The following is a 27,685-nucleotide window of genomic DNA, read 5'->3' as shown; positions in this document are numbered from 1 at the left end:
TGTCCTTGGTAAGTTAAGAATATTTCAAATGTCGTCATATTATATCAAAATTATGTTACATAATTTTACAGTGATCAACAATAGCTTGAGTTCTGTAAGCGAGTGTAAATGAGAAAAAAAGTCAAATTCCCTTGAAAAAAATTAGTAGACTTTCTACAGGAAGAAATAGATTGTAAAGCTTGACTACTAAGAAAACCCTAGTTATTATCTTTTCAGCATTATATGACTACGCTCTGGAAGATATGATCTACTTGTAGCAATGCTTTGAGAGAATATGCTGTTAATACAAGTGTTTGTCACTTAATTTGTATGTTTTCTTTAGGTCACAAATGGATAACCTGACATTCAGATACAGTGTACTCTTAGTGGAGGGACTGCAAGTTACACCTCAGTCCAGCAAGCTCACGTTCATTTTTCTTTTGATAGCTTATGTCTTTGTAATGGTGTCTAACATTTGGATTTTGATTCAGATCTCATCAGAAAAAAGTTTACACCAGCCTATGCACATTCTTTTCTGTCACTTGCCAGTGAGTGATATTATGGGAGCAACTGTCCTAATACCGCGTTTACTGAAGGACTTATTAACAGACCCCTCTGAGCGCTACATCACATATGTGGAGTGTGTTTTCCAAGCATTTTTTACACATTTATATGGAACAACCTCCAATACTATTTTAATGATCATGGCCTTTGACAGATATGTGGCCATATGCAATCCACTGCGATACCCAACTATAATGAGCAGTAAAATGATGGTTAAACTGTCAGCAGGAGCCTGGGGTGCTGCAGTAGTTCCGGTGGGAATTTTGATCGGCCTCAGTGTGCGTCTGTCTCACTGCAGATCATTCATTCCAAACCACTCATGTGACAACCCTTCACTATTTAAACTGTCCTGTGAAAACACAGTGATTAATAATGTATATGGATTAAGTTTTACTGTGGTTTTACTCACCTCCTCATTGGGGTGGGTGTTATTGACATATCTCAGAATAGCAATGGTATGTATAAAAAGCAAAAACAAAGCAACCAACAGCAAAGCCATTAAAACCTGCAGCACTCACTTAGCTGTTTATATTATCATGCAGATCTGTGGATTTGTACCAATATTTCTCCATCGTTTCCCAGAATATGCTGAGAGTAGGAAGTTCGGGAATGTAATGTTTCATGTTATACCACCAGGATTGAATCCCATAATATATGGTTTACAAGCCAAGGTAATAAGACAAAGAATGTTAAAACTTTGCATAAAAAAGGTTAATTCTAGCTTTTAATTGATTAAAATAATAATGTATGCAATAAATTAGCTGTTATGATGTGAACATTTACTTTGAGTGCAAATTTGAAAATGTAAAAACTTCAATAATGTATTTTAATTTCTTCTCAAGAATTTCCTGTGTATAGGTATAGCAGACAAAGCAGGTCGCATGTAAAGACATGTATAACAAATATGTGATAACAATCAGCATAGTAATGAATGCATAATTTGCAGCTGGTGTACATTAAATAAATATAAATAATTACTGTTAATTTGTTCTTTTCATCATTTCAAGTGTATAATTACTTTATATGATAATGAGGATGTATTAAGCAATATGTGTGTAAATAATACAAGCAGGCAATATTTGTGCATCAGCATTTGCACATGCACAGAAAGCAAGAATATTTGAAACTTCAGTGAGCTTTGATTGACTCAACCCTAGATCACAAAATTCTCAACTCCCCAACTGTATATCGTGAGCTTAGAATTATAAGGTTCTATCTCCACTTTTGGTCGAAATTGAGTTTTTGACATAATCTGATCCATTAGGTGTTTATTAATGCCTGTGTGGTGTTATTTTTGTAAAAAAATATTTTGTTAGTAGTTATTAATAAAATAAAAAGGTTCCATCTCAGTTGTGCCAGCTGGGATGTAAAAACTTTGATGCTCAATATCTCGGAACTACCCTAAACGGAGATAGAACCTTATAATTCTAAGCTCACGATATGTAAGAAGGGTACTTCACCCTTCAGCCTTTCCATTGTGGTTATACAATATCAGTAGAGGGTATAGGGATGGCTAGTGTGACGTCACGACATCACTTCCGTGTCCAAGCCGCTGCGTCTAATGTAAACACAATGGCAGTAGCTAAGGAACCGGTCACTTTTTTTACGGTGACATCGTATTTTGCGGACACCCCAAAGTCCGTGAAAAAGGGTTTGAACTCGTACAACTCCAACAGAGTTGTAAATGTTAGTGTGCTGGCAGGTGGAAGTCTGAAAGGGAAAGTACAGGCTTCAATGAAAAGTAAAGTTTACGAGGTTGAGGTGAGGTCCCGACTCTTGAGTGACTCGTCAAATGGCACAAATTTCTATGACTTTTGTTGTTTTATATGAGCATAAAACAAATTGTTAATCAAACATTAAGCTGTCGCCCTTTACCATAAAAAGATTGTACATTTGTCACGGTTCAAACGTTACAAGTTTTTAGTAGCTACCGTTACCTCGCTAACATAAGGCTGTCGGCCACCAAGCTAACTTTACTGTACAAGTGTAACGTTAACTATTGTACTTAGCTATGTTAGAATAAGTACCTATGGTTTGTTGACAACTTAAAACTCTGGAAAAGTATTGCTCGCCCAATACAGATTAGACGTTACCTAACTAGTTGTTGGCTCCACCTAGTGCAACACAAAGATAAGAAAAACCTTTATTGATCTCACAATTCACTTGTTACATTCAGCTCTCAAGAAAACACTCAGGGTGTGCAGAATAGACAGGAAACGAACAATTAAATAGTAAATATAGGAGGTATCTTATACAGTGACTACCAGACTTCAGGGGGCAAAAAGTATAAACAATAAAAAAATAAACATACTATAATAAAAAAAAGTTAGCAGTGCAGGCTTACAGAGTGCACTACAAAGCTTTGCCTCTTAGCATTGTTAAGAGTTTTTTGTGAGGGTTAGCAAAGTTGATTTCACTCAGGTACACGTTGAGGGACAGGAAGTGAAGGCAAGTTCTTGCTCTTGTGCCATCGGGAGGTCCAAGTGCCACCATGTTGCAGCCCTCCTCATTTGGGCTGAGAAGAACTTCACCCGCACGGATGTCGAGTGTATGTGGAAGAGGCCCACGACACCCAAAACAGAGCAAATCACGGCCAAGAAAGTGTCTGTGATTGCACCTTCCACATCACAAGGTTAGTTCTTCGAGTAACTTGGAAATATCTGTCATGCTTTCTGTTTTGTTATCATTGGAAAAACAATGACCATATGTTTTCTTTTCATAGTAAAATCTAAGCCTGGGTTAGATAGCAGTTACCATCATATCCTTTATGCTATTTTTTCAGCTGGAATTAAACGCCCTGTCACCCCGGAGGACAGAGAATGGGCATCGTCATCTCTGGCACAGCTTGACCGTTTTACAGGTCTGGGTTGGATATTAGCTCCAGAACCTCCTGCACTGCCTCAGGTTTGACTTGTGTTTTGTTGTTTCATGTCCTGCTTTATCAGAAACTTCACATGTACACAACATTAAATCAGTTACAAAGATTGACGATATCCCTAGTAAGATGGTAAATTTAGTTTGACATATCCACAGATTTAAATTGCAAATCAGACATAAACCTGTTCAGACTTTAATTTTAACTTTATTCAAACCGCGCATTTCGTACACAAGGCAACTCAATATATGTATGTCTGTGAACAATGTTGACATGAAGGGATCTAATTGTTGTTATTCTGATTCAATGATATTTGTTGGGACAGACTTTTGACCCCTGCCATCACGTCAAAACTTTTGATGGGATATTGGCCAACTCCGGGTATTGTGAGGACAAAGCTCAACATCTCCTTTCATCCCTTGCTGTGAGCCCACAACAAAAGGAAGCCATCGAGAGGGCCACAGTTGGGCAAACTCAGAATGACTTATGGTAATAATACATACAAGGATCGATTGATTTCATGTGTACTAAAAGTCATTAGTGACTGTGAGGTTAACTGTTGTGTGTTTCTTTATAACAGGATGGCATATCGCAAGAAGAGAGTTACAGCCAGCAACTTTGGTCTTGTGTTGGCGGCAGTGAAGAGGAACTCTTACCCTCCTTCATTATTCAAAACGCTGCTTGGTCATTACAACTTCAAGCAAGGAGCTCATGTAAGTGATGGACACAAAGTTCTTTTAACCCTTGGGTACTGTAATAAAACATATCCTTTAGTTATATTTGTTATATGCTATCACACTCCTGGATCTTCCAAAGACTTGTGAAAACATCTGCTTTGGCACATTACTTTTTCTGCAGCATCAAATTTTAAGTAATACTCCCCAGCAACTCCCATTATAACCACAATTTTTCATTCAACCATGACACTGCAGTGAAATCACATATGAAAGGCATTCACAAGGTTAAAATCCATTATTTAAAAACAAAAAAATAATTGTTTTGATCAGGTCTGAGCTTGATGAATAGTGTTTGGGGAAAAAAGGTTGATCAAATTTTTTTATCAGAGGTTTTTTCAGCTGTAATGGTTGTGGCTTTTAAACAGCCAAAACTAGGTTTGAAAGGGTTGTAAATTTGCCCACAGTGTATTTTAGACCGTTTACATTATTTTTTATCACATATTCAAAATTTATGTACAATTAAGTTTCTTCACCAAAAATGTTTTTACTCTCAAATACAGTGAAGGTTATTGTCAATTAGTTCTACATATCACCCTTTGGTGGCAGAAAAAACCCACATAGAGACCCTAGGGTAATTTTTAAATCAAACAAGTGTAAACAAAGATTGTACTACAAGGGTTGGGCTGATATTTCTTTCCTTCTCTCCCTTTATAAAGCACCTTGTGATGCCATTGTGTATGAAATTCCCTTTCAACCCCCAGGCTTGTGATTGGGGAATCGTTCATGAGCCAAAGGCTAAAGAAGAGTACATGAAGCGCACTGGTGTGACCATCCAGGAGAGCGGAGTGTTTCTCTCTGACAGTGGCCTGCTTGGTGGCTCTCCAGATGGGACAGTATCTGCTGACTGCATCATTGAGGTGAAATGTCCTTATGCAGCCAGAAACAAGACCATAATTCAGGCAGCAGAGGCAAAGGACTTTTATCTCAAACTGGATGAAGTTACTGGCCTACTGAAAATGAAGCCGACTCACAACTACTGGCATCAAATTCAGGGCAACCTGTACCTTACGGGAGCTGGCACATGCCACCTGGTGGTATGGACTCCGCTGGATGTTGTAATTCTGTTCATCCATAAAGATCCAGCTTGGGCAAACAACATTAGTGTTTTAGAAATATTTTATAAGGACATTTTCCTGCCCCATATTCTCTCCGATATTAAATGATTAACCCTGCATTTGTTTACATGTTCTAAATAGGGATGTCAGGATTCAAATATATATAAAAAAGTAATATAATAAAAAGTAAACTTATAAATAGGCAGTAGAATATCATTATTATTATTATTATTATTATCATTATTAGCAATACCTATACCTACCTAGCTAGCTATAAGAAAGCAGATTTATGTGGATGTTTTTGAAAGATCTATGTCTTTCCATGTGCTTACACGGTTCATGTCCATTTTTACGTGACAAACGCGGCTGCACATGATCCTTTTTTTTTTTAACTCTTCCTTTGGCCGCTATGAAAATAAGATTTTCACATTTAACTTATGAACCTTCCATTGACTTCATGCGTTTGAGTGGATTTATGGACCGCGGTTATTGTAAAAATCAGTTAATCTTGACATTCCTAGTTCTAAAGCATTATTTTCAGTTTGAATGTTGTAGCCTCTCCCAATTTGTATATATCAATATCTGTGCATTTGTACCAGTTAAAATGATGTTTGTGTGTTTTGTTGTTTTATTTATTCTAAAAAAGAAAAAGAAAAGCAGTAACATGCAGTTCAAATAAATTGAGTGGGAGCAACATAATCAGTGTGAAGACTTTTTAATTGTCTTGTTCAGCTTCAGTTGCATCCAGGCTGTCAAACGGAACAAAATTATTCATTCAGCTTATGGAGGATCAAACACAGTTGTGTTGATAATATGTATAACAAACCTTTAAAAAAATATAACATTTAACATGTGAGTTTAGGAAAATTGATTAGCAAGTAAAAAACAACATTGATACAGTTCATATGGAATACAGTTAAAGAAAAATTCAATGCTGATGATGGCATTGTGGCAAACAGTGAGAGGAAATTCATGCTATTTCACGGAGGATGGGTGTCTGTAAATTTGTGAGAGAAACACACACTTTCAGTATCTTGTTTGCATGCTTTTTATACTGGTACGGAATGTATGACAAAATGTGAAATGTTTTCAGGCGCTGAATAGAACGCTCCACATGAACTCTTGCACTGGCAATAAGTCTGTTGTGGTTGATTTCCTCCATTGTGAACTGTCCGTTGACAAGGAATGTTGGGATGTTCAGTGAAACACCTGCAGGTAAAATGTCACGAATAGTGAAGCCCTTGTCAGCCATCACCATGTCACCTGCTTCTAGCTGTTGAAGTACTCCGCAGTCTGCTGTTATTGCTTTGTCCGATGTGCTTCCACCATACAGGTCACTGGCGAAGGTAATGAATCCATTAGGTGCCACACCAATCAGAGCCTTAAGCGTGGTACCTCCTTTGTAATGACTGTACAGATGACTTTGGGTGTCCAAACTTTCTGTGTTGGACACAGGTACTTCAGTACAGTCGAGCACAATCCGACAATTGGGAAATGGTTGGAAGCAATGTGGCAGGGAGGTTTGGTTCTTGAATCTGGAAGGAATTTTGTTTTCCATCATGCCGACATACAAAATGTCATACAGGGCACTGGAGATGGTGATAAAGATGTTGGTGACTGTGGCCCGGCAGCAGTTAAACCTCACAGAAAGGTCAACAAGACCACAATTCAGTCGGAGTTTCATCAAAGTCAAGAGCAGCTGATCGATTAAGGGCATTTTTTGGACGTTCCAATCAAAGTGATACTGGAGATCAAATTTGGAAAGAAGGGTCTCCAAAAATAAGACTGTGGCAGCATCTGGCAAGCCAGTGTAATAGTTGACTATGTCTGGGTGGGAGGATATTTGACTAAATGAAAATGTTTGTTTTTGTTTCTCCAATTCTTTCTTCAGTTTGTCATTTTCTTTTCTGAGCATCTTATTCTCAATTTCAAGCACCAAAACACTTGAACTACTTGGGGTCTTCTGAGCAGTGTCAAGGTGACTTGGGCCTGGTTCAGCTCCTCCTTCGTCCTCTACAGTCGCCGGGAGCATTTTCTTTTGCCGTTTGGTCGGCTGGCTGATGTGAGGAAAAGCCTTTCCCTCATTCCAGGCAAACCGTGTGGGCCCCGCTGCTTTGCCATGTGGAAAATGCCATCCACAGACCCTTGAGTTGTAGTTAGGTGTGAAATCTTTACGCCTGGATAAAAGAAAAAAACATTACATAAAGAACTCTGTGGCGATAAACAAAAAGAAGTAGGTTCTGCCAGTGCAGAACCCTTGTCCCTCTCACCCCTGTTCCACAAAAGCAACACAATTTGGCAACTGTATATACATAAATAGTGACTTTTATATTGTTAATGGCTTCATTCTCAAAAATGTAAATACTGACTTTATTCTGGTAAATTGTCACGTAAATCTAAAAAAAGGACTTGTAAACGACTTAATTCTGTAAAATATTACGTATATCTCGTAATTAATCTCGTTCATTCTTGTAAAATGTTTGTTTTTTGTAAAAAAGTTTAATATCTTACAATATGACTTTTCATAAATAACTAGCTAGTTGATTCTCATAAATAACGACTTTAAACTCAGTCACATTAAACTAGTAAATGGCAACTTTATTCCCGTAAATAATGACTTTAATCTCGATTATTTTATGTGGCCCCACTCCATCGTTAACAGCAACAGGTAACGTTATCTCGGCTAACGTTTAGCGCAAATACTGGCGCTAGCCCGCACTTAAATGTATTTTTCATGGTTAGATATCCAGCTTACCGTATCAGTTTAAGCCATCTCCTCTTCTCGTTGTCATCCAAAGGAAAGCGGTAGTAACTAATCGTTTTATTGACATCATTTCTGTTGTTACAACTTGGGACACAGCACTGCACCATTCTAGCCCAATTCGGTTTGGACACGGAAGTGACGTATTTGGCTACGATGACGTAGGCACTAGCCATCCCCATTGTGATCTTGCTATACGTAGTTACAATCAAAATAAACTACCCAAATCCAACTTTCAGTTGGATGACATACTATACATAGACAATTCTCCATCAGATACTGAGGTTCATTAATCTGGAATGTATCCCCTACTATTGGTTAATATGTATATTGCTTTAATATGTATCCTTGTTCTTTTTAATTGAATTCATATCTAGTTCAGTCATAAAACTCTAGGGGCCCAAGCACGACACAAGTGTTTTTTGCTAGTTTCAGCGCTGAACATTTTCCCCATTATTAAACTAGCAAAAGTGGATTCAGACATGCCCTAAGTGCACTTTGTCGTGGAAATTCTTTCTAGACTTTAAAATATAATTGGAAGACAGCTGGAGATTTCAAAAGTTATAAGAATCTTTATTTCTTGCAAGAAAGGCCGTTCACACATCATTCAGAGTCTGATATGAGAAGCGCACTGACTTCTCCTTTTTGCCCAGCTTATATACACAAAACTTATCACACTTATTCTAACACCCCTTTGTTATACGCACACACTTACACACATATGTCATTAAAAACAATTGAGATGAATATATATTTTCCAATGCAACACCTTTGCTCTTAGTGCAAGCGGGCTTATCCGTTTTAGAGAAAAACAAATTGTCACAGTCTTTGTCTCGAATATGCACAAGAATGCTAGTGTCTTCCTTCATCTCAGCAGCTTTCAGCAACTGGCCTGTAAATTAAAAAACAAAAAAAACAAAAAAAACCAATGAAACAAACAAAAAAAATAAAAACCATTAAGCAAAAACTGTGTTAATAGTTGAACAATATTGAGTGTTCTGGCTGTATGCAAAATAATGCAAATCTGACTCTGTAAAATAAACATTAAATAAATTATGCAATTTTAATTGAAATTTAGCCATGGTACCCACCATAAGGGCATAAAACTTCAAAGTTCAAACGTGTGGGTGTGTTTTGTTTTTACCTACCTGCTGACAACATTTCTGCCTGTGAAAGATAGTCCTTCTGGTGTTTGCCTCCCACAGTAATGTACTTGTCCGTTTTCTTACAAATTATGCACAAGGCAGGAAGCACAGGACCAGCACAAGCTACTGGCAGGCCGGTCCTGGACCTAAGTTTCTGTGTTGGACATTCAACTGTAGCGGTACTAACGTTACTACCCGAAGGCACAGACTGGCCTTGATCTTGATCTTCAGGACGCTGTGTGGCCCGTTTCTCGGCCGCATCCAAGTGTTTTTTGTCAATGAACCGCCTGTAGCAAGTGGAGTGAAACCCAACGTCTTCGGGAACATTGTCAAACTCGATTTCTAGACAATGTTTGTATGTTTCTGCTATTCTCTGATTCTCACCTTGCAAATCAAGCCACCGTTTGACGCAGTTTCTGAATGTATCCCACCGTGTGTGTGTGTAAAATCTTTTGTTTTTTCTTTCTTTATGGACTTGAGATGCATGTAGCATTGTTTAAAATTCTTTTTATGGACTTTTGAAGGAGGTCTGGCCGTAATTTCCTCTTCTTCACAACTCGATATTGAAAACACAGGCACAGACATCTTGTACTAATGTTTACATGTCGTCCCAAAAAGCAGCCACCTTATTGGTCTAGCGGGAAGCACATGATGATTGTTTCTGCGAAGCCTCATCACTGATGATCAAAATATGATTATACGAGGAAAGAACTATTGCCGACTTTTAACAGTAATAAAAAATAAACTGCAGGATTACACATGGAGAACGTCTCGGTTATGTATGTAACCCTTGTTCCCTGAGTAGGGAACGGAGACATTACGTCAGTGACGACAAATGGGGTTTCGCTTAGCCTCTCACCTTCGAGTATACAAAACGAGCCAATGGTAAGAAAATGCCATGGCTCTGCGGAATTTGCATAGTGTAAGTCCGCACCACCTCGTGGGTATATACTGTAAGGAAGTACGCTGGCAACATGCAGATATGTTTCTTTGCTGAGGAGCCGAGACTTAACTCCAGCGTTCCAGCGGAAGTGGCAGGGAGACGTAACGTCTCCGTTCCCTACTCAGGGAATGAAGGTTACATACGTAACCGAGACGTTCCCTTTCGTGGTCACTACGAGTTATGTCAGTGACGACGAATGGGGTTCCCAGTCTAGTCACGCCACCTCGGCTGTCTTCCAGTGCCCTGCGTAAGTCTGAGCTCCCTGTCGTGAGGCTAGCACGGACGAAAGACTCCTACTTAACACAGGAATACCAAGGTACACTAGGAAGCATATGTCAGTGGAAATATGCAATTATTGCCTGCCCGAAGTGGGGGGGGGGGGGGACTTAGGAATACACATATGACCTGGAGGGGGATGCATGGGGAATCACTGGGGTGTCCAGCCGCAGGTGGAATATTTCAACCCCAGGGGTGGCAAGGTGGCTTACCGAGGGAATACACATGCTCAGAGAAGCTTACAGTGGAAATACACACGTGGGGGTTGCCCAGAGGGGGAACCATGCACATGGAGGCACCTAGCCAAGTGCGAAAGCTGCCGGTGGCATAACTCTGGCGTTGGCGTCAACAGCGCTGGAGGAACTCAGGGCCTGCGGAGAGGCTCACCTGAGGAGAATAATCGCACGTATCCCGTCCGTGGAGAGGAATGGCGAGCAAGTGAAGACACCTGAGCAGAATCTAGTACCGGCTGGTTGAAGCGAGTACATGAGAAGAAACTGGCTCCACTCGGAGATTGTGGAATCTCACGAATGTGTTAGGTGTCGCCCAGCCTGCAGCTCTGCAGATGTCTGTTAGCGAGGCGCCATGCGCTAGAGCCCAAGAGGAGGCCACACTCCGGGTGGAGTGGGCCGTCACACCAAGGGGCAGGGCTGGACTGGCCATCGGGCATACCGGGCATTTTCCCGGTGGGCCGACGTGCTTTTTGGGCTGATACATCTCATACTCATACATAATTTTTATTATTATTATTTTATCTTTTTTTTTTTAACGGCCCATAAAATTTGTACATCGGCGGCCCATTCGTTTTGTTTTGTTTTGCTTAATTAGCGGCGCTGGGTTTGTGCCGGTGTAATGCATTGGTCAAAAAAAGTCAGCATTAGTTTTTTTTTTTCTGACAGACCAGCCCATGAAACAGCCCATTTGTTCTTTTCTTGATTGACACTGGGCTGGCCCAATCACAACTTTAAAGGGATAGTTTGGCCAAAAATTATATTTAACCCATGATTTACTCACCCTCAAGCCGTTCGAGATGCATGTCAATCTTTTTTCAGACAAACACATTTTCACTTATTTTAGAAAATGTCTTAGATCTTTCAGTGGTTATAATGTCAAGTTATGGGGTCCACTCCTTCAAGTCCCAAAATGTGCATGCAACCTTCACAAAAGTAATCCATCCGGCTCCAGGGGGATAAACGAAGGCCTTCTGAGGGTAATCCGTGCGGTTTTGTCGTAAAAATATCCATATTTAAAACTTTATAAATGAAAATATCTTGCTTCCGGCAACGGTCGACGCGCGTTCACAGCAGATGGATGCCGGCGTATGACGTAGGACGTAGCATTTGATTTAGTTAGGCCGTGTGTCCACCAAAGCGTTTTTTTCACGCGGCTGGCGTGTTTTTCCAATTGTTTTCAATGGGAGCGCCGCGTTTTTAAAACGCCATGAGCGTAACGAGGCACTAAGCGTCTTTTTCACGCTGAAGCGCTGAGCGTTCGCCGTTTTTTACAGGTCGCCGAGAGTTGAAGAATGTTCAACTTTTGGTAAAACGCAGCGCTCATCACTGTCACTTTTTACCCAACCCTCCAATCACAGTGGAGGAGGGGCGGAACTAATACCACACCGACCAACCGCGTCCGCGCCACATTCTGCTTGTACAACGTACGTCAACAGATGACAACAAGCATAATAACGGAACAAAATCATTTAAACAAGAGCCAGAGAAAATACATTACATTATATTGACATTTTAATATAGAATCAACACAGAAACAAAATATGTGTGAAATGAGATACTAGTAACACTTTCGCGGATATTCCGTATCATAACAAGCAAAGTGTCTCAACTAAAAAAACGCAACACTGGTAAAACGCTCTCAAGCGCCCACAGCTAGGCGTTTTCAGCAGAGCGCCTAGCGTTTTCAACTGGCTAAAAACGCTTTGGTGGACACACGGCCCTATACTTCGTTCTACATCATGACGCTTCCTACGCTACGTCCTACGTCATACACCGGCATCCATCTCCCGTGAACGCGCATCGACCGTTGCCGGAAGCAAGACATTTTCATTTATAAAGTTTTAAATATGTATATTTTTACGATAAAACCGCACGGATTACCCTCAGAAGGCCTTCGTTTATCCCCCTGGAGCCGGATGGATTACTTTTGTAAAGCATGCATGCACATTTTGGGACTTGAAGGAGGTGGACCCCATAGCTTCACATTATAACCACTGAAAGACATTTTCTAAAATAAGTGAAAATGTGTTCGTCTGAAAAATGATTGACATATGCATCTCGAACGGCTTGAGGGTGAGTAAATCATGGGTTAAATATAATTTTTGGCCGAACTATCCCTTTAAACGAGTGAGCGAGCGTGCAGCAGTGTCAGTGTGTATCTGTCAAAATAGTCAGCGAGATGGAGAAGAAACGCAAGGAATGTGCAGAGAAATAGCGTGAAACAATAGAAACAGGCCCTTAAAGCAGACACTTTATGTGTCAAAATATATGTTTTCTGACCTTCATCAGCTCCTGTGGCAGATGATGATAGTGAGGAGGATCAGGAGAGAGATGAGAAAGTGTAGAGCCTGCGGTAAGCAGAACTACTTTCAAACACTTAGGCTATGTCATGAGTGTAGGAACCCATAACCCAGTTACAGATTAATTCCACATCTGCATAGTTGACGATTACCGCAATTCACTAGAAATTTAATGAGACATTTGTAAACCATGTTTTCCGCCAAAATAAAAGCTTGATGCAGTTTGCATCAAAATAAAAGATCATGTGCTTATCTCTTTCAAGTATAGAAATTGGTACAAAACTAATTATGAAAGTGTCCTTTATTTTTTAGTGCATTTGTTTTACAAAATATGGCTATTACTGTCATTGGATTAATATTATAACTATTGTTATGTAGTAGGTGTAATGTAAAAAGACACAATGGGCCCTATTTTAACGATCTGAAACGCAAGTGTCAAAGCGCAAAGCGCAAGTAACTTTGTGGGCGGGTCTCGGCGCTGTTGCTATTTTCCCGGCGGGATAAATGACTCTTGCGCCCGGCGCAAATCTAAAATGGGTTGGTCTGAAGTAGCTTCATTATTCATAAGTGTGGTTTGGGCGTAACGTGAAATAAACCAATCAGAGCATCATCTCACATTCCCTTTTAGAGCAAACGCGCTTTTTCTTTGGCGTATTGCTATTATAACGGCGGATTTGCCAGGCGCGCGCCAGGAGCGGTTCACAGCCGAGGAGAGCATCGCTCTCGTCACGGCCGTAAAAGAGAGAGAAGTGACATTGGGAATGGAAAAACACACCCAAATTAGCTTCGATGAAACAGGTATATAATAATGTGGGTAAATGTGTAAGCTAGATGTATGCTTTTATAATAAATTGTCTATCTATCTATCTATCTATCTATCTATCTATCGTTTGTAATAATATGATTTGCCAAAATGAAAACTGCTGCTTCTGTGTAGATTAGAGAATCAAAGTGTATGCGCGTTGTGTACGCTATACATTATGGTCAAGCATGCGCCCTTAAAATAGCATAATGAACAACGCGCAACGCGCCACTGACTTTAGACTAGGTTTTTTTCTGGCCAGTGGCGCAATTGTTTTATGGAACAGTAAAATAGCACCAGGGATTGTTTGCGCCGGAACACGCCTCCTTTTTTGCGCTGAACCGCCCAGGGAGCGCAAATTCATTCCCTAGTTTAGCGACGTGCTTCTGTGGAGGGAAAAGCGCGCTTTGCGCGGGTGCAAAATAGGAATGAAACATGTGTCGGTGTACAAAGTCAATTGCGCTGGGTGCAAGATAGGGCCCTGTAACCAAAAGAGATTTGAATTTTTCTTTGTTTAATTTGCACACTGAATATGGGTTGGAGCTTTTAATTTTGAACTCTCAAAGTGCACCAGATTGATGAATTTAACATTAAAATGCACAAAATTTTCTTACGGGGGAGCCTGCCCCCAACCCCCCCTAGAAGGACCGAGGTCACCCACCACAGTTTTACCAAAAATCCTGTGAGAAACACTGGTATTGCTATGCCAATGCAGCTTATAGCTTGTTTTTTGGATTCATCACTGTGGAGTATAGTTCAACTGTATTAATAAATGTCAAATTTTAACTTATTTCATCTGTTAACTCTCACTCGTTCCTATACTCACTCATTACATGGCATTAGTGGTTTTAAGGAATAGGAGTATGCATATATTTAAGGGCGTGCAAAGATGGGTGGTGTTTATGATCATATAGTGGGCCAGTCTGGGCCAAAATGCCAGGGCCGATTTTTTTGTCCCAGTCCAGCCCTGCCAAGGGGGCATGGTCGACCTTGCTGCTAGTAGCCAAAGCAATGGTGTCCACTAACCAGTGAGACAACCTTTGCTTGGAGAGAGCCTTTCCCTTCAGCTTCCCACCATAACAGACAAAGAGCTGGTCTGAGGTCCTGAACACTGCGTTCTGTCTACGTAAGCACGGAGGGCGTGTACTGGACAAAGCAGTGCCAAGGCTGGGTCTGCCTCCTCCGAGGGCAGCGCTTGCAGGTTCACCACCTGGTCTCGAAGGGGTGTGGTGGGAACCTTGGGCACGTATCCGGTTCTCCTCACTCCTCTCAGGAACCTGATGATCAGGTCGTGCTTTCCTAGAGACTTACCTTCAACTGCATCGTGATGTGCGGCAATAGCGGCAACATACACTTTCAGGGTGGAGAGAGACAGCCTTCGCTCCAACCCTTCTTGCAGGAAGGAAAGCACGACACTGATCGGGCATTTCGTGGGGTCTTCATGACGGGAAGAACACCAATTGACGAAGAGTTTCCACTTCAACGCATAGGCATGTCTCGTGGACTGAGCGACCTCAGATGCTTCTGACTCCATATTAGGAGGTGGCGGGCGAGTTGAGACACACGGCGGGAGTATTCTACTGTCGCGGTATAGTCTGATCGGACTAGTACGTGCTGGTTCTTGAGCAATGCACGGAAGCGGTGCAGAGCCAGACGCACTGCCAGCAACTCGAGGCAATTGACATGCCAAAGGCGCTGGGGTTCTGTCCAGGAGCCCGCAGCAGCATGTCCATTGCACATGGTGGAGGCATCTGTCGATACAACAACATGCCTGGAAACTCGTTCTAAGGGCACTCCAGCCCATAGAAAGCTGAGGTTCGTCCACGGGGTGAAGGTCTGATGGCAGGTCGGAGTCACTGGAACTCGGAGCGTGCCGTGTGGCCATGCCCACCTCGGGACTACATCGCGAAGCCAAAGCTGAAGCGGTCTCATATGAAGCAATCCGAGTGGCGTTACTGTGGCTGCGGATTCCATATGCCCCAGGAGCCTCTGAAATAGTTTCAGTGGAACCACACTCTTCGTCAGCACTCTTCATCAGCAGTGACTGCGCGTGCTCAATGCTGCGCGCACATGGCGACCGAGTCGATTTCCATACTGAGAAAAAAAATCCTCTGCATGGGGCAGAGTTTGCTCTTCTCCCAGTTGACCCGAAGGCCCAGACGAGCTAGGTGCTGGAGCACTAGGTCCCTGTGTTCACAAACCTGATCTCGAGAGTGAGCTAGGATCAGCCAGTCGTCGAGATAGTTCAGGATGCAAATCCCATGTTCCCGTAGAGGAACAAGGGCTGCCTCGACGACTTTCGTGAAGACACGAGGTGACAGGGCTAGCCCGAATAGGAGAACCGCATACTGGTATGCCCGCCCCTCGAAAGCAAACCGTAGGTACGTTCTGTGTCGAGGTAGAATGGGGCCCTGGAAGTAGGCGTCCTTCAGGTCGATCGCTGCAAACCAATTCTGTGGCCGCACACATAGAAAATGCGTTTGGCCGTGGCATCCTGAACGGCAGCCTGTGAAGGGAGTGGTTCAGGACGCGGAGGTCCAGGATTAGCCATAACCCACCGGATTTCTTCGGGACAATGAAGTAGAGGCTGTAAAGCCCGGACCTCATTTCGGCTGGAGGGACAGTCTCGATCGCATCCTTCGCCAGTAGGGTGACACCCTCTGCTCTCATGATAGGGGCATTGCCACCGACCATAGTGAAGCGGCCTCCCCTGAAGCGGGAAGGAGACCGTGCGAACTGAATCGCATAGCCGAGCCTGATGGTTCGGGCGACCCAGCGGAACAGGTTGGGAGCTCTAGCCAGGCTCCCAAGAACTGTGCCAGCAGGATCATGCGAACCACAGACGTACCCTCGGTGGTGCAGCGAAGCAGAATGACCGGCTCGGACGTGGGTGGCATAGCGGCCCGGTGTGGGGGCACGGTCATTAGCCGCGTCCTGCCAGAGGAAACCAGGGAAGGACCAGCGTTCCACGGGGCGTGCTCTGGCAGGGGTCTGGCGACAGAGGGGGACGAGAGTGGCGAGGCTCGTGAGCGGCGCGCACTGTCATCCACAGCCTCTTGGAGCTCGGAGGAAGGGGTTCTTGAAACGAGATTCTTGCCCGGCCCTCCACTGGGGGAAGAAGTGGCCCTGCTACCAGCTCCTGAGAAGAACTGAGCCCTAACTCCAAGCTGCCCATCTCGAGAGTGCTGCTTAGCCTGGCGTTTGGCCGGCTAAGGGGCGGAGACGGGCAGTGCCACCCTCCTGCATCCTCCTCTTGCCCGGGGCTGGTGAAGGCTCGAGGGGAGGAGCCGCAGGGAGGCGGCCTCGGCGGGAAGCAGACTACGGAGACTGCACGGACAGATGACCGTTGGTGCAGAAGGCCTTAGTCTGCTTCTGGGGGGGTCGAAGACTGTAGGGTACAGTCCTCAACCACACCGCTGAGGAGCCCAGCCTGGGACATGGGGGAGCTGAGAAAATTAAGATTAAGCCCAACACGCGAAACAGTGCTCATGACCGTTAGGCAGATGAATCACGTGCCCACATCCAGTAAATACACAGGCGAGCCGTCTTGAAAAAGACGTGCCGTGTACAGCTCTTTTACAGAGAGGAAAAAGCTCAGCAGAGTGCTGAAGCGCCCAGGGAGAAACACACACACTGTCGGCAGATCACTGCACAGATCAGCAGCAGGCAATGCGATCTCGCTGGAACGCGCCGTCACACCAACACACTGAAGAGCCGCTCGTCTCTTAGAGTGAAGATGATTCAGAATGGCTTGTAGGAGTGAAAATAACTCTCGTCGTCACTGACGTAACTCGTAGTGACCACGAAAGGGAACTTTTATTTTCTCACCCATAAACAATAGATATTTTTATTAGAATGAAAATAATTTTGTGACCCATACATGGGAACGGGATTAAACGTAAAATGCCTTAATCTTACGGCCTACTAGGCCTAGACTACTTGTTCTGAGCAGGTGTTGTCAGTGAACAGGCTGTAAAACTGTTGGCTAAGTTACAGACACCCATGAAAAACTGATGCTAATTATCTGGGAAACATTCTCTAACAGCAGTCAAGTTGTCATTGTTTGTGTTAAACAAGTTGTGAATTTGTTGGAACATTAAAACAGGAGATCATGACTTCTGTGCTCAAAGTGATGCTCGGAGCTCCAGTGGTTTCCTCTGAGGGTGAGCTATACTTTCGGAAGATGTTGTAGCAGAATCACGTGAAGAATTCCAGGATATGCTTTTTTCATTGGTTGTTCCATTAAATCTTACCCAGATACAATAGTGCTATTTACTGATTGGCTATTGTGTAGCCCCTTTCTTTTTTTTTGATTGGCTGATAAGTGGCATGCTCGACTAAGAATTCCAGGGGAGTCCGTGCACTATGTAACCGGCTTGATTCCTGCCGGTTACATAGTGCACGGAGCCCGGGAAGTCACCTGTGTGAGAAAAAAATAAAAATTCGTGGCAACAGTTTTGCAATCTGTCCGCTCAGTTTATAAACCGTACTCACAAATTCTCAAACTGTTCCCTTGGTTTAGCAAATCGTGCTCATGGATTAATAAACCGTACCCACAAGTTTCTAATCCGCGCTCTCAGATTTGTAAACCGTGCCTTCAGTTTTCGCAATCTGTACCCACAAATTCATAAACCGTGGCCACGCTTTCGCAATCCGTTCCCACGTACGGGTTTGTAAACTGTACTCACGGATTTGTGGCTCGCCCTCATTTTAGAAGAACACCAGGAGGTACGTTGTTAACGAATCTTATTGTATATTGTTTTATTGTGTATTAAAGGGCACCTATTATGCCCCTTTTTACAAGATGTAATATTGGACTTGGGTGTCCCCAGAATGTATTTGTGAAGTTTCAGCACAAAATACCCCACAGTTAATTTATTATAACCATTTGAAAATGTCATTTTTGGGGCCTGTTTTAAAAAGAGCTGTTTTGGTGTGTACCACCTTAAATGTAAATGAGCTGCATATCCCCGCCCTGCTGGACCCAGATGATGAAGAGAGTCCGACACAGAATAAACACGAAAGAGAATGGACTAAACGTCTCGGAATGGTTATTTGATACCTTTATGTACTTACAAAGTTTTAATTGCGTCCCCTTTGCAATTATGGATGTGCAACACACACACACACACACACAAACAAATTGTGATAACTTTTGCGCAATTTTTTTAAACTAACTTACACACACGCTTATGTGGCAAATATGAGAAGATGGCTAACGTTACAGAACCAGAAAACATATGCTGCAGGGAGATAGACGTTTATATACTGTCTATGGAGATAGAGGTATTCATTTTACATTTGTTATTGCTGCAAAAAATAATGTACGTGACATAAAACTGTCTGACGTTGTTTGTTGAGACATCCTATGACGACGACAATAAATAGCTTTAGACGCATTTGTTGTTGAACTGGCTGACATTGATTGAAATGACTATTTGCTCAAAAATCATAAAATACACTTACTTCTTCTGGAGGTGACGTTGGATCGCGAACAGTAGGCAACGATCCACACTTGAGGATTAACTTTGACCCTCGTTCACTAAACAGTCAGTCAGAAAATGATTCTTGTATTTAGGAAGTTTAAGTGGCGCCTTTTCTTCATAAATAAAATCCATCCGCTGCGTTTTCAGTGGCTCTGATGTCAGTGAAGACTACTATGTCCATTCTTACATCCCACAACAGAACACCTACACTTCTTAGGAGACATTACCGGCTGTCGTTGAAACAATGGCGATGGTGTACAGAACAGATCACCGAGGGTGGGGTCTATGCCAAAACCAGACTGTCAATCAAACACGTCGGTGGGGCTTAGCGCAATTCTACATCACAGTGAGAGCAATCTTAGAACAGGGCGTTCTGAGACAGTGCTTATGATTTATTGAGATAGTAAAACAACTACTGAGTGGATTTTTATCATTCTAGGGTGGTTTTGCTCACACACTGCCAACACACATTTATGTTCAAACACCATGTAAAAGTGAATTTTGCATAATAGGTGCCCTTTAAGTGGAATACATCAAATTGTCTTAACTGCGTCTGCATGGTTAAAGTGATTCTCAATTGTAGCGTTTATGGGGTGGAATATACGATTTAATATGAATGACGTGCATCAAAATCTTTTGTTTATTTGTGATAATCTTAGCACTTTATTATTATTGTCTAATCTGTATTATGACTGATATTTGACGAATTTACATATTTAGAAGACGCTTTTGTCCAAAACTTACAAAAAAGGAACAAAGAAATTTGTCAAATATCAGTCATAATACAGATTAGACAATAATAATAAAGTGCTAAGATTATCACAAATAAACAAAAGATTTTGATGCACGTCATTCATATTAAATCGTATATTCCACCCCATAGCCGATACAATTGAGAATCACTTTAAGCATGCAGACACAGATAAGATAAGTGTATTTTCACTCTTGGGGTATGACGACAAGACTTACTGTAAGCTGTGGTGACACAAATAAAATGGTCAACCCATCTTAAATCCACCCAGAGGCAAACAGATTGTGCTCTTCACAACTAATGATAACTTAGTAACACTGACTAATAGATTAGATGCCTTTGTATATGAAGTGACGTGACAACTGTGTATGTATCGGTCATTTTCCTTGGTAAGTAAAACATATTTCAGATGTAGTCTTATTATATCAAACTCATGTCACATAACTGTACAGTGATCAACAGTATTTCTTGAGTTCTGTAGAATAGGAGTGTAAATAGGAAAAAGGTCAAATTCCCATTATAAAATTAAGGAGTAACCTTTCTACAAGAAGAAATAGATAATAAAGAGTGACATAACTAAGAAAACCCTTGTTAATATCGTTTGAACATCAGTATATGAAGAGTTCAGATGCAAAAGCCTCTAAGTGCAATCTGAAATTTTCTTCTAGAATGATCATTTTTAATTTTCACTTAAGTGACAATTAATAGGTAATTTGCATTGCCATTTAAGTGAAATTATTGAACTTACATATACAAGCTTGATAAAAATGATCATTCTAGAAGAAAATTTCAGATGACACTTAGAGGCTTTTGCATCTGAACTCTTCATATAATATGACCACTCTTTGGTAGCATATATGATCTACCTGCAATGCTTTGAGATAATATGCTGTTAATAGAAAATATGTTTTCTTTAGGTCACAAATGGATAACCTGACATTCAGATACAGTGTACTCTTACTGGACGGACTGCAAGTTACACCTCAGTCCAGCAAGCTCACGTTCATTTTTCTGTTGATAGCTTATGTCTTTGTGACCAACCTATGCACATTCTTTTCTGTCACTTGCCAGTGAGTGATATTATGGGAACAACCGTTGTCATACCGCGTTTACTGAAGGACTTATTAACAGACCCCTCTGAGCGCTACATCACATATGTGGAGTGTGTTTTCCAAGCTTTTTTTTGCACATTTATATGGAACAACATCCCATACTATTCTAATGATCATGGCCTTTGACAGATATGTGGCCATATGCAATCCACTACTATATCCAACTATAATGAGCAATCAAATGATAGTTAAACTGTCAGCAGGAGCCTGGGGTGCTGCAGTAGTTCCAGTGGGAATTCTGATCGGCCTCAGTGTGCGTCTGTCTCACTGCAGATCATTCATTACAAACCACTCTTGTGACAACGCTTCACTATTTAAACTGTCCTGCGAAAATACAGTGGTTAATAATATATATGGATTAACTTTTACTGTTGTTTTATTCACCTCCTCAATGGGGTGGGTGTTATTGACATATCTCAGAATAGCGATGGTATGTATAAAAAGCAAAAACAAAGCAACCAACACCAAAGCAATAAAAACCTGCAGCACTCATTTGGCTGTTTATGTAATCTTGATGGTCTTTGGTTTTGTCCCAATTTTTCTCCATCGTTTTTCTGAGTATGCTGAGAGTAGGAAGTTTGGGAGTGTAATTTTTCATGTTATACCACCAGGATTGAATCCCATAATATATGGTTTACAAGTCAAGGAAATAAGACAAAAAATGTTAAAACTTTGCAGAAAAAAAGTTAATTCTAGCTGATTTTCATTTATTTACAGATTTATTTATATAATAAATCAGCCACTACAATGATGTGAACATATTTTTTTAGTGCAAATTTGAAATACTTCAATATGTATTTTAATTTCTTCTTAAGGATTTCCTGTGTGTACAGGCATAGCAGACAAAGCAGGCAACATGTATAGACATGTATAACATAAATATGTGATAACACACAGCATAAAGCATAAAGCATGAAGGCATAATTTGCAGCTGTGTACATTAAATAAATATTAATAAATACTGTTAATTTGTTATTTTCACCATTTCAAGAGTATGACAATTACTTTATATGATAATGAGGATGTATTAAGCAATATGGTTATAAATAAAAAAATAGAGTGCAGAAAATGGAATAAAGCAAGCAACATTTGCACATCAGCATTTGCACATGAGAAAGCAAGAATATTTGAAGCTTCTTTGAGCTTAGTTTGAGCCAGCCTTAGATTGTTAGTATCACAAAATTCAGCCAGCCTTAGATTGTTAGTATCACAAAATTCTCAACTCCCCAACTGTTTCTCAGATTGTAAAATGGGTACTTTACCCTTCATCCTTTCCGTTGTGATTATACAATATCAGTAGATGGAATTGCTGTATTGCTATCTATAAGTATAGTTACATTCAAAATAAGCTACCCAAATCCTTTGGATACTTTCAGTTGGATGGCGTACTATACATAAACAATTCTCCATCAGATACTTAGGTTTATTAATCTGGAATGTATCCTTTAATATTGGTTAATATGTATTTTAGTTTGTCCTTATTCTTTGACATTTAATTCATATCTAGTTCAGTCATGAAACTCTAGTTGGGACAAACTGATATGCCCTTTAACATGAAATCTACTAGCAATCAGATCATTTACTAAACAGTTGTTTTCCAGATGGTCTTTTGTCACTGTTGCACAGCAGTTTCCTGTCTGCAGATTGTGTTTGCTCCATATAGCTAAGTTTTTCATCTCTAATCTCTAGCACAACGTGCTAACATTTTTCTAGCCAGTTAACCTGCCATCTGTGCTTGCCTTGTCTGTTTTCTCTCGTGCGCTTGCGCCATTTACGAGTCCATCAAACAACTGTGGTGAGTCGGATCAGTCAACAAACAAGGTGAGTCGCAGGGCCGTGCACAGACCTTTTGAGGGGCATGTGTTGAAACTGAAAAAGGGCACTCCCTCCCTTTTCTTATATTAAGATTATTTAGTAAGCCTACATAAAATGAAGAAATGGTCACATCTTAATGACAAATTCAATAACACAAAATAATAGTCTCAAAAGCTTTAGATTTATTCACTATAAATAATAACCATAATAATGATCAAGCGTAGCGTCAGTTCTGGCAGGTCACATTAGTCAAGCTCGCATCAGCTGACTCTCAGCTGATCCACGTCTACCTATAGACCTTATGTAGCCCCGCCCCTTTTCAGCGCTGCACTCATTGTCTTTTGTCTTCCGGTCTGTATTTTCACAGCGATCTTGCATATTTATGAATGAACGGCTCGTTTTAAAATCTTCCTGGTCTACTGACATTTGTAAAGGCATCTGCTTTAAACATTACAATCCTCATGATAACTTTCGTTAACTTTACATTAAAGGAGAACTTGGTAACTTTTTTAACTTAATAAAACTGTCTAGAAATCATTTGAATGGTTAAACAACCTATTCTGGTGATATTGATGACTTTCCCTGCTCCCCCCAGCGTTCCCAGGTGGAAAACCAACCTTGCAACTTGGGGACTGCCGTCCCGGTAAGACAGAAATTGGAAGTCTCGTGAGAAGCGAGAACGAGAACGAGCGCGAGCGCCAAACACGAATTGCTTTACGGCAATTCGACATAAACACACACGCATGTATGATGTATTACCAGATTACCCACCTCGGTAGACATAGCTCCACACGATACAGTTGGCTTGCTCCGATCATAACAAACGCACATGAGCAGCGGTAGAGAAGGGGAGGAGGCTGCCGCAAGTAAGTTTTTTACGTCCGTGTTGTGAAATATACGCCCCCCCACAGCTGTAGGGGGAGCTCGTGGGGAAAACATGCGACAACAAAAGGAAAAATCAGCGAAGAAGTGACTAGAGTTCGCTAGAGTTGCCGAGTTCTCCTTTAAGTAAATCCACTTCAAAATCGAATTACTCCTGGACAGCAATGCCATAGAAATATACAGAGCGGCCACAAAAACGGAAGTTCAAAGACAATATTCTAAAGATGGCTGCACCCTCGTTTCTCTGGCGCATAAGGTCTATAGGAATACAACACCTATCACTGTTTTCATATATAAGCTCCTTCAGTATTATCAGCAGCTATCGCGTTACTCAGGAGCTAATTAAATGGCGAAATTCAGCAGGCAAACCACATCATCTCACTAGGAATCGGGAATTTAGCGAGAGGAATTCATTCCTCACAAGGATTTCATCTCAGAATAATTTAAATTTGTGAACTTGAACATGAGATTTGCTGCATTGGTCATAAACTGCCTGATTGAAAGTGACCTCAGTCTACATTGCTGCTCGCATCGCTGCATTATTGACACAGGACTCGACGTGATTCACTCTCCATTCATCTGAAAGTCTTCATGAAGCTAAGTTCCTTTTCAATACTCATTGCTAAAAGCTATCAGGGTATTGGCAACATGCTTGTGGCTTGGGCCTATCTAACTAGGCTTATGCGATCATATTGGCTATGCGTGTTACTATCTTTTGTGATACGCTGATACGCTGTGCTTTTAGCACTATGCAGCACAGATTCAAGCAGCTTGCTTGAATATAGTTAAAAATTCATGGTGCAAACAGAATAATTTCTGCTGTGGCACTGCTCTAAAAAAAACATAGTAAACAGTCACTATTCAGTTGAGTCACTTCAGCGTTTTCGGACAAGAGTGGTCTATCTATTTTTTGGAAACACGCTCGTTCTTTATTCTATCCAATTATTGCAACATGCTGTGTTAAAGTTACCACATGCTTGTGGCTAAAGCTATCAGATATCAGCAACATAGCCTACTTGTGCAAAATACACAGTAGCCTACATTCACCACAGAGGTCTGGTATTCAACACAACAACATCGTAGCTTGATGGTCCTGTGAAGGAGTGTGGAATCATGGGAGTCGTCATCTTCACCTCCACAGCCGATAGAATCCGTAGGACGTGAGCAGAAATCATTTTCATGAGTGAGGAGGCACGCTGTATTCATAGCTTAGCTGCGCGCTGCATCTGACTCATAGCTACAGGGTGTATGCTTCCCCGACCGGATTACACTAGTTTTAATACTAGTCCTATGGTTATACAAACATGCTAGTTGTATCAGTTGTGTTGCTGCTAGTCTGAGCTATTGCTGTAGGGTGTATGCTTCCCCTGCCAAACTACACTAGTTTTAGCAATAGTTCTGTGATTCTACAACATGCTTGTTGTATCAGTTTTGTTGCCGCTAATCAGAGCTATTGCTGTAGGGTGTATGCTTCCCCTGCCAAACTACATTAGTTTTAGCAGTAGTTCTGTGATTATACAACATGCTTGTTGTATCAGATTTTGCTGCCGCTAGGGGTATAAGCTTCCCCCAATAGATCCCATACACTGTTGAATTGGCTACAGCAACACGCTTGTTGCAATGTGTCCTTGCTTGCTCCAGCTTGGGGTGATGCTTCCCCCATAAGATTGGATCTAGTGCTGCCGCTAACATCAGGATGTAACCATTCTATCAGCCTCAGTCATGGTGGGGGTAGTGTGTAAAAAATAAAAAAATAAAAATAAAAAAGTAATATTTTCTTTGTTTCTACAGAAGAAAACTACAACCAAGTATAACAACGTTATGATGTAATTGACAGGTGACAGTGTACGCAGTGCACGGTATGTCAACAAATAACTTGTCTAGTGATTGGAATTTATTCAAAGCTACATATTTGTGCCTAAATATATCCAAGTATCAGCATCACGCTTGTTGCATTAAACCATCCAGCTGTATTAATGACGTGTTGCTAATTCGGTGTGAACCGGAAGTGTCCACCAGCATTACTTCAGTATTGTGACTTATTTCCAATGAAAAAGATAATTGAAAAGGAAATCTCTCATCTCAAGCTCACAGTCGTCACTCAAGAAACTGGAACTGGACTGCGGCTATACAACAAGCAAGCAGCTGATTCAATTTGATATCTCAATTTTCACTTCTTCATTTCAGACGGCATGTCATTCATTGCAATATGCATGTTTACTGCGAAGCATTTCGGGTATTGACAACATTGTTGCTATGACTTATTTTTGCTATGACATAGCTTGTTGTTATGACTTATGCGGTACTTCGAAGTTATGACTTACTTCGCCCCTGTGTGAGTGCGTCATGAAGCACGTAAGGAATCAGTCCAATGGTGAGACGGAACGCCATAGGCGGGTTCTGTTCATTCTGAGGAACTGGATGTTGTTAGTATTGGTACAGAAGATACCGAGGACTCATCACTTCAGTCTCCTTGCATGTGAGGACTCATTTAGGTCATCCGGGTAAGGGCAACATACTTGTTGCTGAAGGCTTTCTGGTATTGTTGGTAACATGCTGTTGCTCAAGCTTTTCAGGTATTTAAAAAAAGCATCCAGAATTGTGCTGTCAGTTTGGGTTTGGGGGATATTGGCATATGATTTTGTTTTGGGGGGTTATTGCTGCTCTCCCTGCTCTTATCCATGCTAGGCTGCATGGATGCGCAGGGAGTTTTTGCCCAGAACAGGACCATACCGTCGATCCAAACTGTACGCTAATTGTCAATCGTATTTGACGATAGTGGTCCTGACAGAAATCAAGCGTAGCGTCAGTTCTGGCAGGTCACGTTAGTCAAGCTTGCATCAGCTGACTCTCAGCTGATCCACGTCAACCTATAACAACAATAACAACAACAACAACAACAACATTTATTTATAAAGCACATCTAGACACAATATAGATTGATCCAAAGTGCTGTACATAGTACGGTAACACTTTAGAATACTGTTCCTTAACCCCTTAAACCCTAACCGTCCCGCCGGCGGGACGCCACCCCATGAAAAAAAATTCATAATCAAATTACTAAGCAACCACTGAATGATATGATACAAAATAGGTATCATTTTAAAGCTTAGAATCAATGCACCTATACATTTTATTCAACTCCTAAAAGGTGCTGAGTTATTCCTTTAGAACGGATTATACCGCCAGAGGGCGCCACCTAGCTATGGAAAAAATTAATTGTCATATTTTTCAAAACTACTGCATTGATCAACACAAAATAGGCATCATTTGAAAGCTTAGAGTCTAAACTTTACAATGAATGTAGCCATTATGATATCTCCAAAGTAGTGCTGAGTTATTTGCTGATAAAATGTTTTTTATATATATATAATTTATGAGGAAGGGGAAATCATTATGTACTGCAATGTGTCAAAAACATCATACTGCTCAGATAGTCATGTGTCATATGTCATTTGAAAGGTCTCAATGAGTAGAATACAACAAGCATAATTGTTTCAGGCTTTTCCTAAACTTGAGCAAGGTTTTTGTAAAATAAGCCCCTCAAGAGGCCCATGGGTAAACCATATATGGATGCTGAATTTTAGACACATTTCCGCTTGTAACTTCATGAAACATGCTCCGATTGTGGAAAATGACACACCATTATTTACAGCAGATGCTTACAAATAAAATGAGTCCAAACTCAACGTAATCCATCACTCAGAACTAAAGATACTCCTCATGGAGTTCTAATACACAAAAAATACACAAACGCACGTAACCAAGCGAGGTAGCTTAGACTTGGCCTTTTTACTCGTATCTTCATGAAACATACATCGATCATGAAAAATGACACATCGTTATTTACAGCAGGAGCTCACGATTAAGAAGAGCCCAAACTCATCAATCACATCTAAAGATATTCTTCATGGCGTTCTAACACAGAAAATACCAAAGACGCACCTAGCCAAATATATACTCATGAAG

At 41.2% G+C, this 27,685-nt stretch overlaps 3 protein-coding genes and 1 pseudogene across 4 annotated transcripts; 3 read left to right on the top strand and 1 right to left on the bottom strand.

The window, feature by feature from the left end:
* Positions 1-329: 329 nt before the first annotated feature.
* Positions 330-1,271, top strand: LOC307174507 (olfactory receptor 13H1-like; the record flags this gene model as incomplete). Its single annotated transcript, XM_079898374.1, has 1 exon — positions 330-1,271. One exon carries the CDS (start codon positions 330-332, stop codon positions 1,269-1,271), a length of 942 nt encoding a protein of 313 aa, XP_079754500.1.
* An 817-nt stretch (positions 1,272-2,088) lies between these two features.
* On the top strand, positions 2,089-5,408 carry LOC307174698 (uncharacterized protein). Its single transcript, XM_079898783.1, has 4 exons — positions 2,089-3,447; positions 3,744-3,907; positions 3,999-4,131; positions 4,857-5,408. The coding sequence occupies exons 1-4, from the start codon at positions 3,241-3,243 to the stop codon at positions 5,316-5,318; spliced, it is 966 nt and encodes a 321-aa protein (XP_079754909.1). The 5' UTR covers positions 2,089-3,240; the 3' UTR covers positions 5,319-5,408.
* Positions 5,409-5,908: 500 nt separating this feature from the next.
* Positions 5,909-8,099, bottom strand: LOC307174696 (uncharacterized protein). Its single transcript, XM_079898781.1, has 2 exons — positions 7,966-8,099; positions 5,909-7,387 (listed from the first exon to the last, which is right to left on the bottom strand). The coding sequence occupies exons 1-2, from the start codon at positions 8,079-8,081 to the stop codon at positions 6,181-6,183; spliced, it is 1,323 nt and encodes a 440-aa protein (XP_079754907.1). The 5' UTR covers positions 8,082-8,099; the 3' UTR covers positions 5,909-6,180.
* Positions 8,100-20,831: 12,732 nt separating this feature from the next.
* On the top strand, positions 20,832-21,719 carry LOC307174705 (olfactory receptor 52K1-like; annotated as a pseudogene). Its single transcript has one exon. The product of its transcript is annotated as an olfactory receptor 52K1-like (transcript).
* The last annotated feature ends 5,966 nt before the right edge of the window (positions 21,720-27,685 follow it).

This window comes from Squalius cephalus (genome assembly GCF_949319135.1).
Source record: "Squalius cephalus genome assembly, chromosome: 17".
Taxonomy (NCBI): domain Eukaryota; kingdom Metazoa; phylum Chordata; class Actinopteri; order Cypriniformes; family Leuciscidae; genus Squalius; species Squalius cephalus.
The sequence above is the reverse complement of the archived record's forward strand: the minus strand, read 5'-3'. Positions and strand labels throughout refer to the sequence as shown.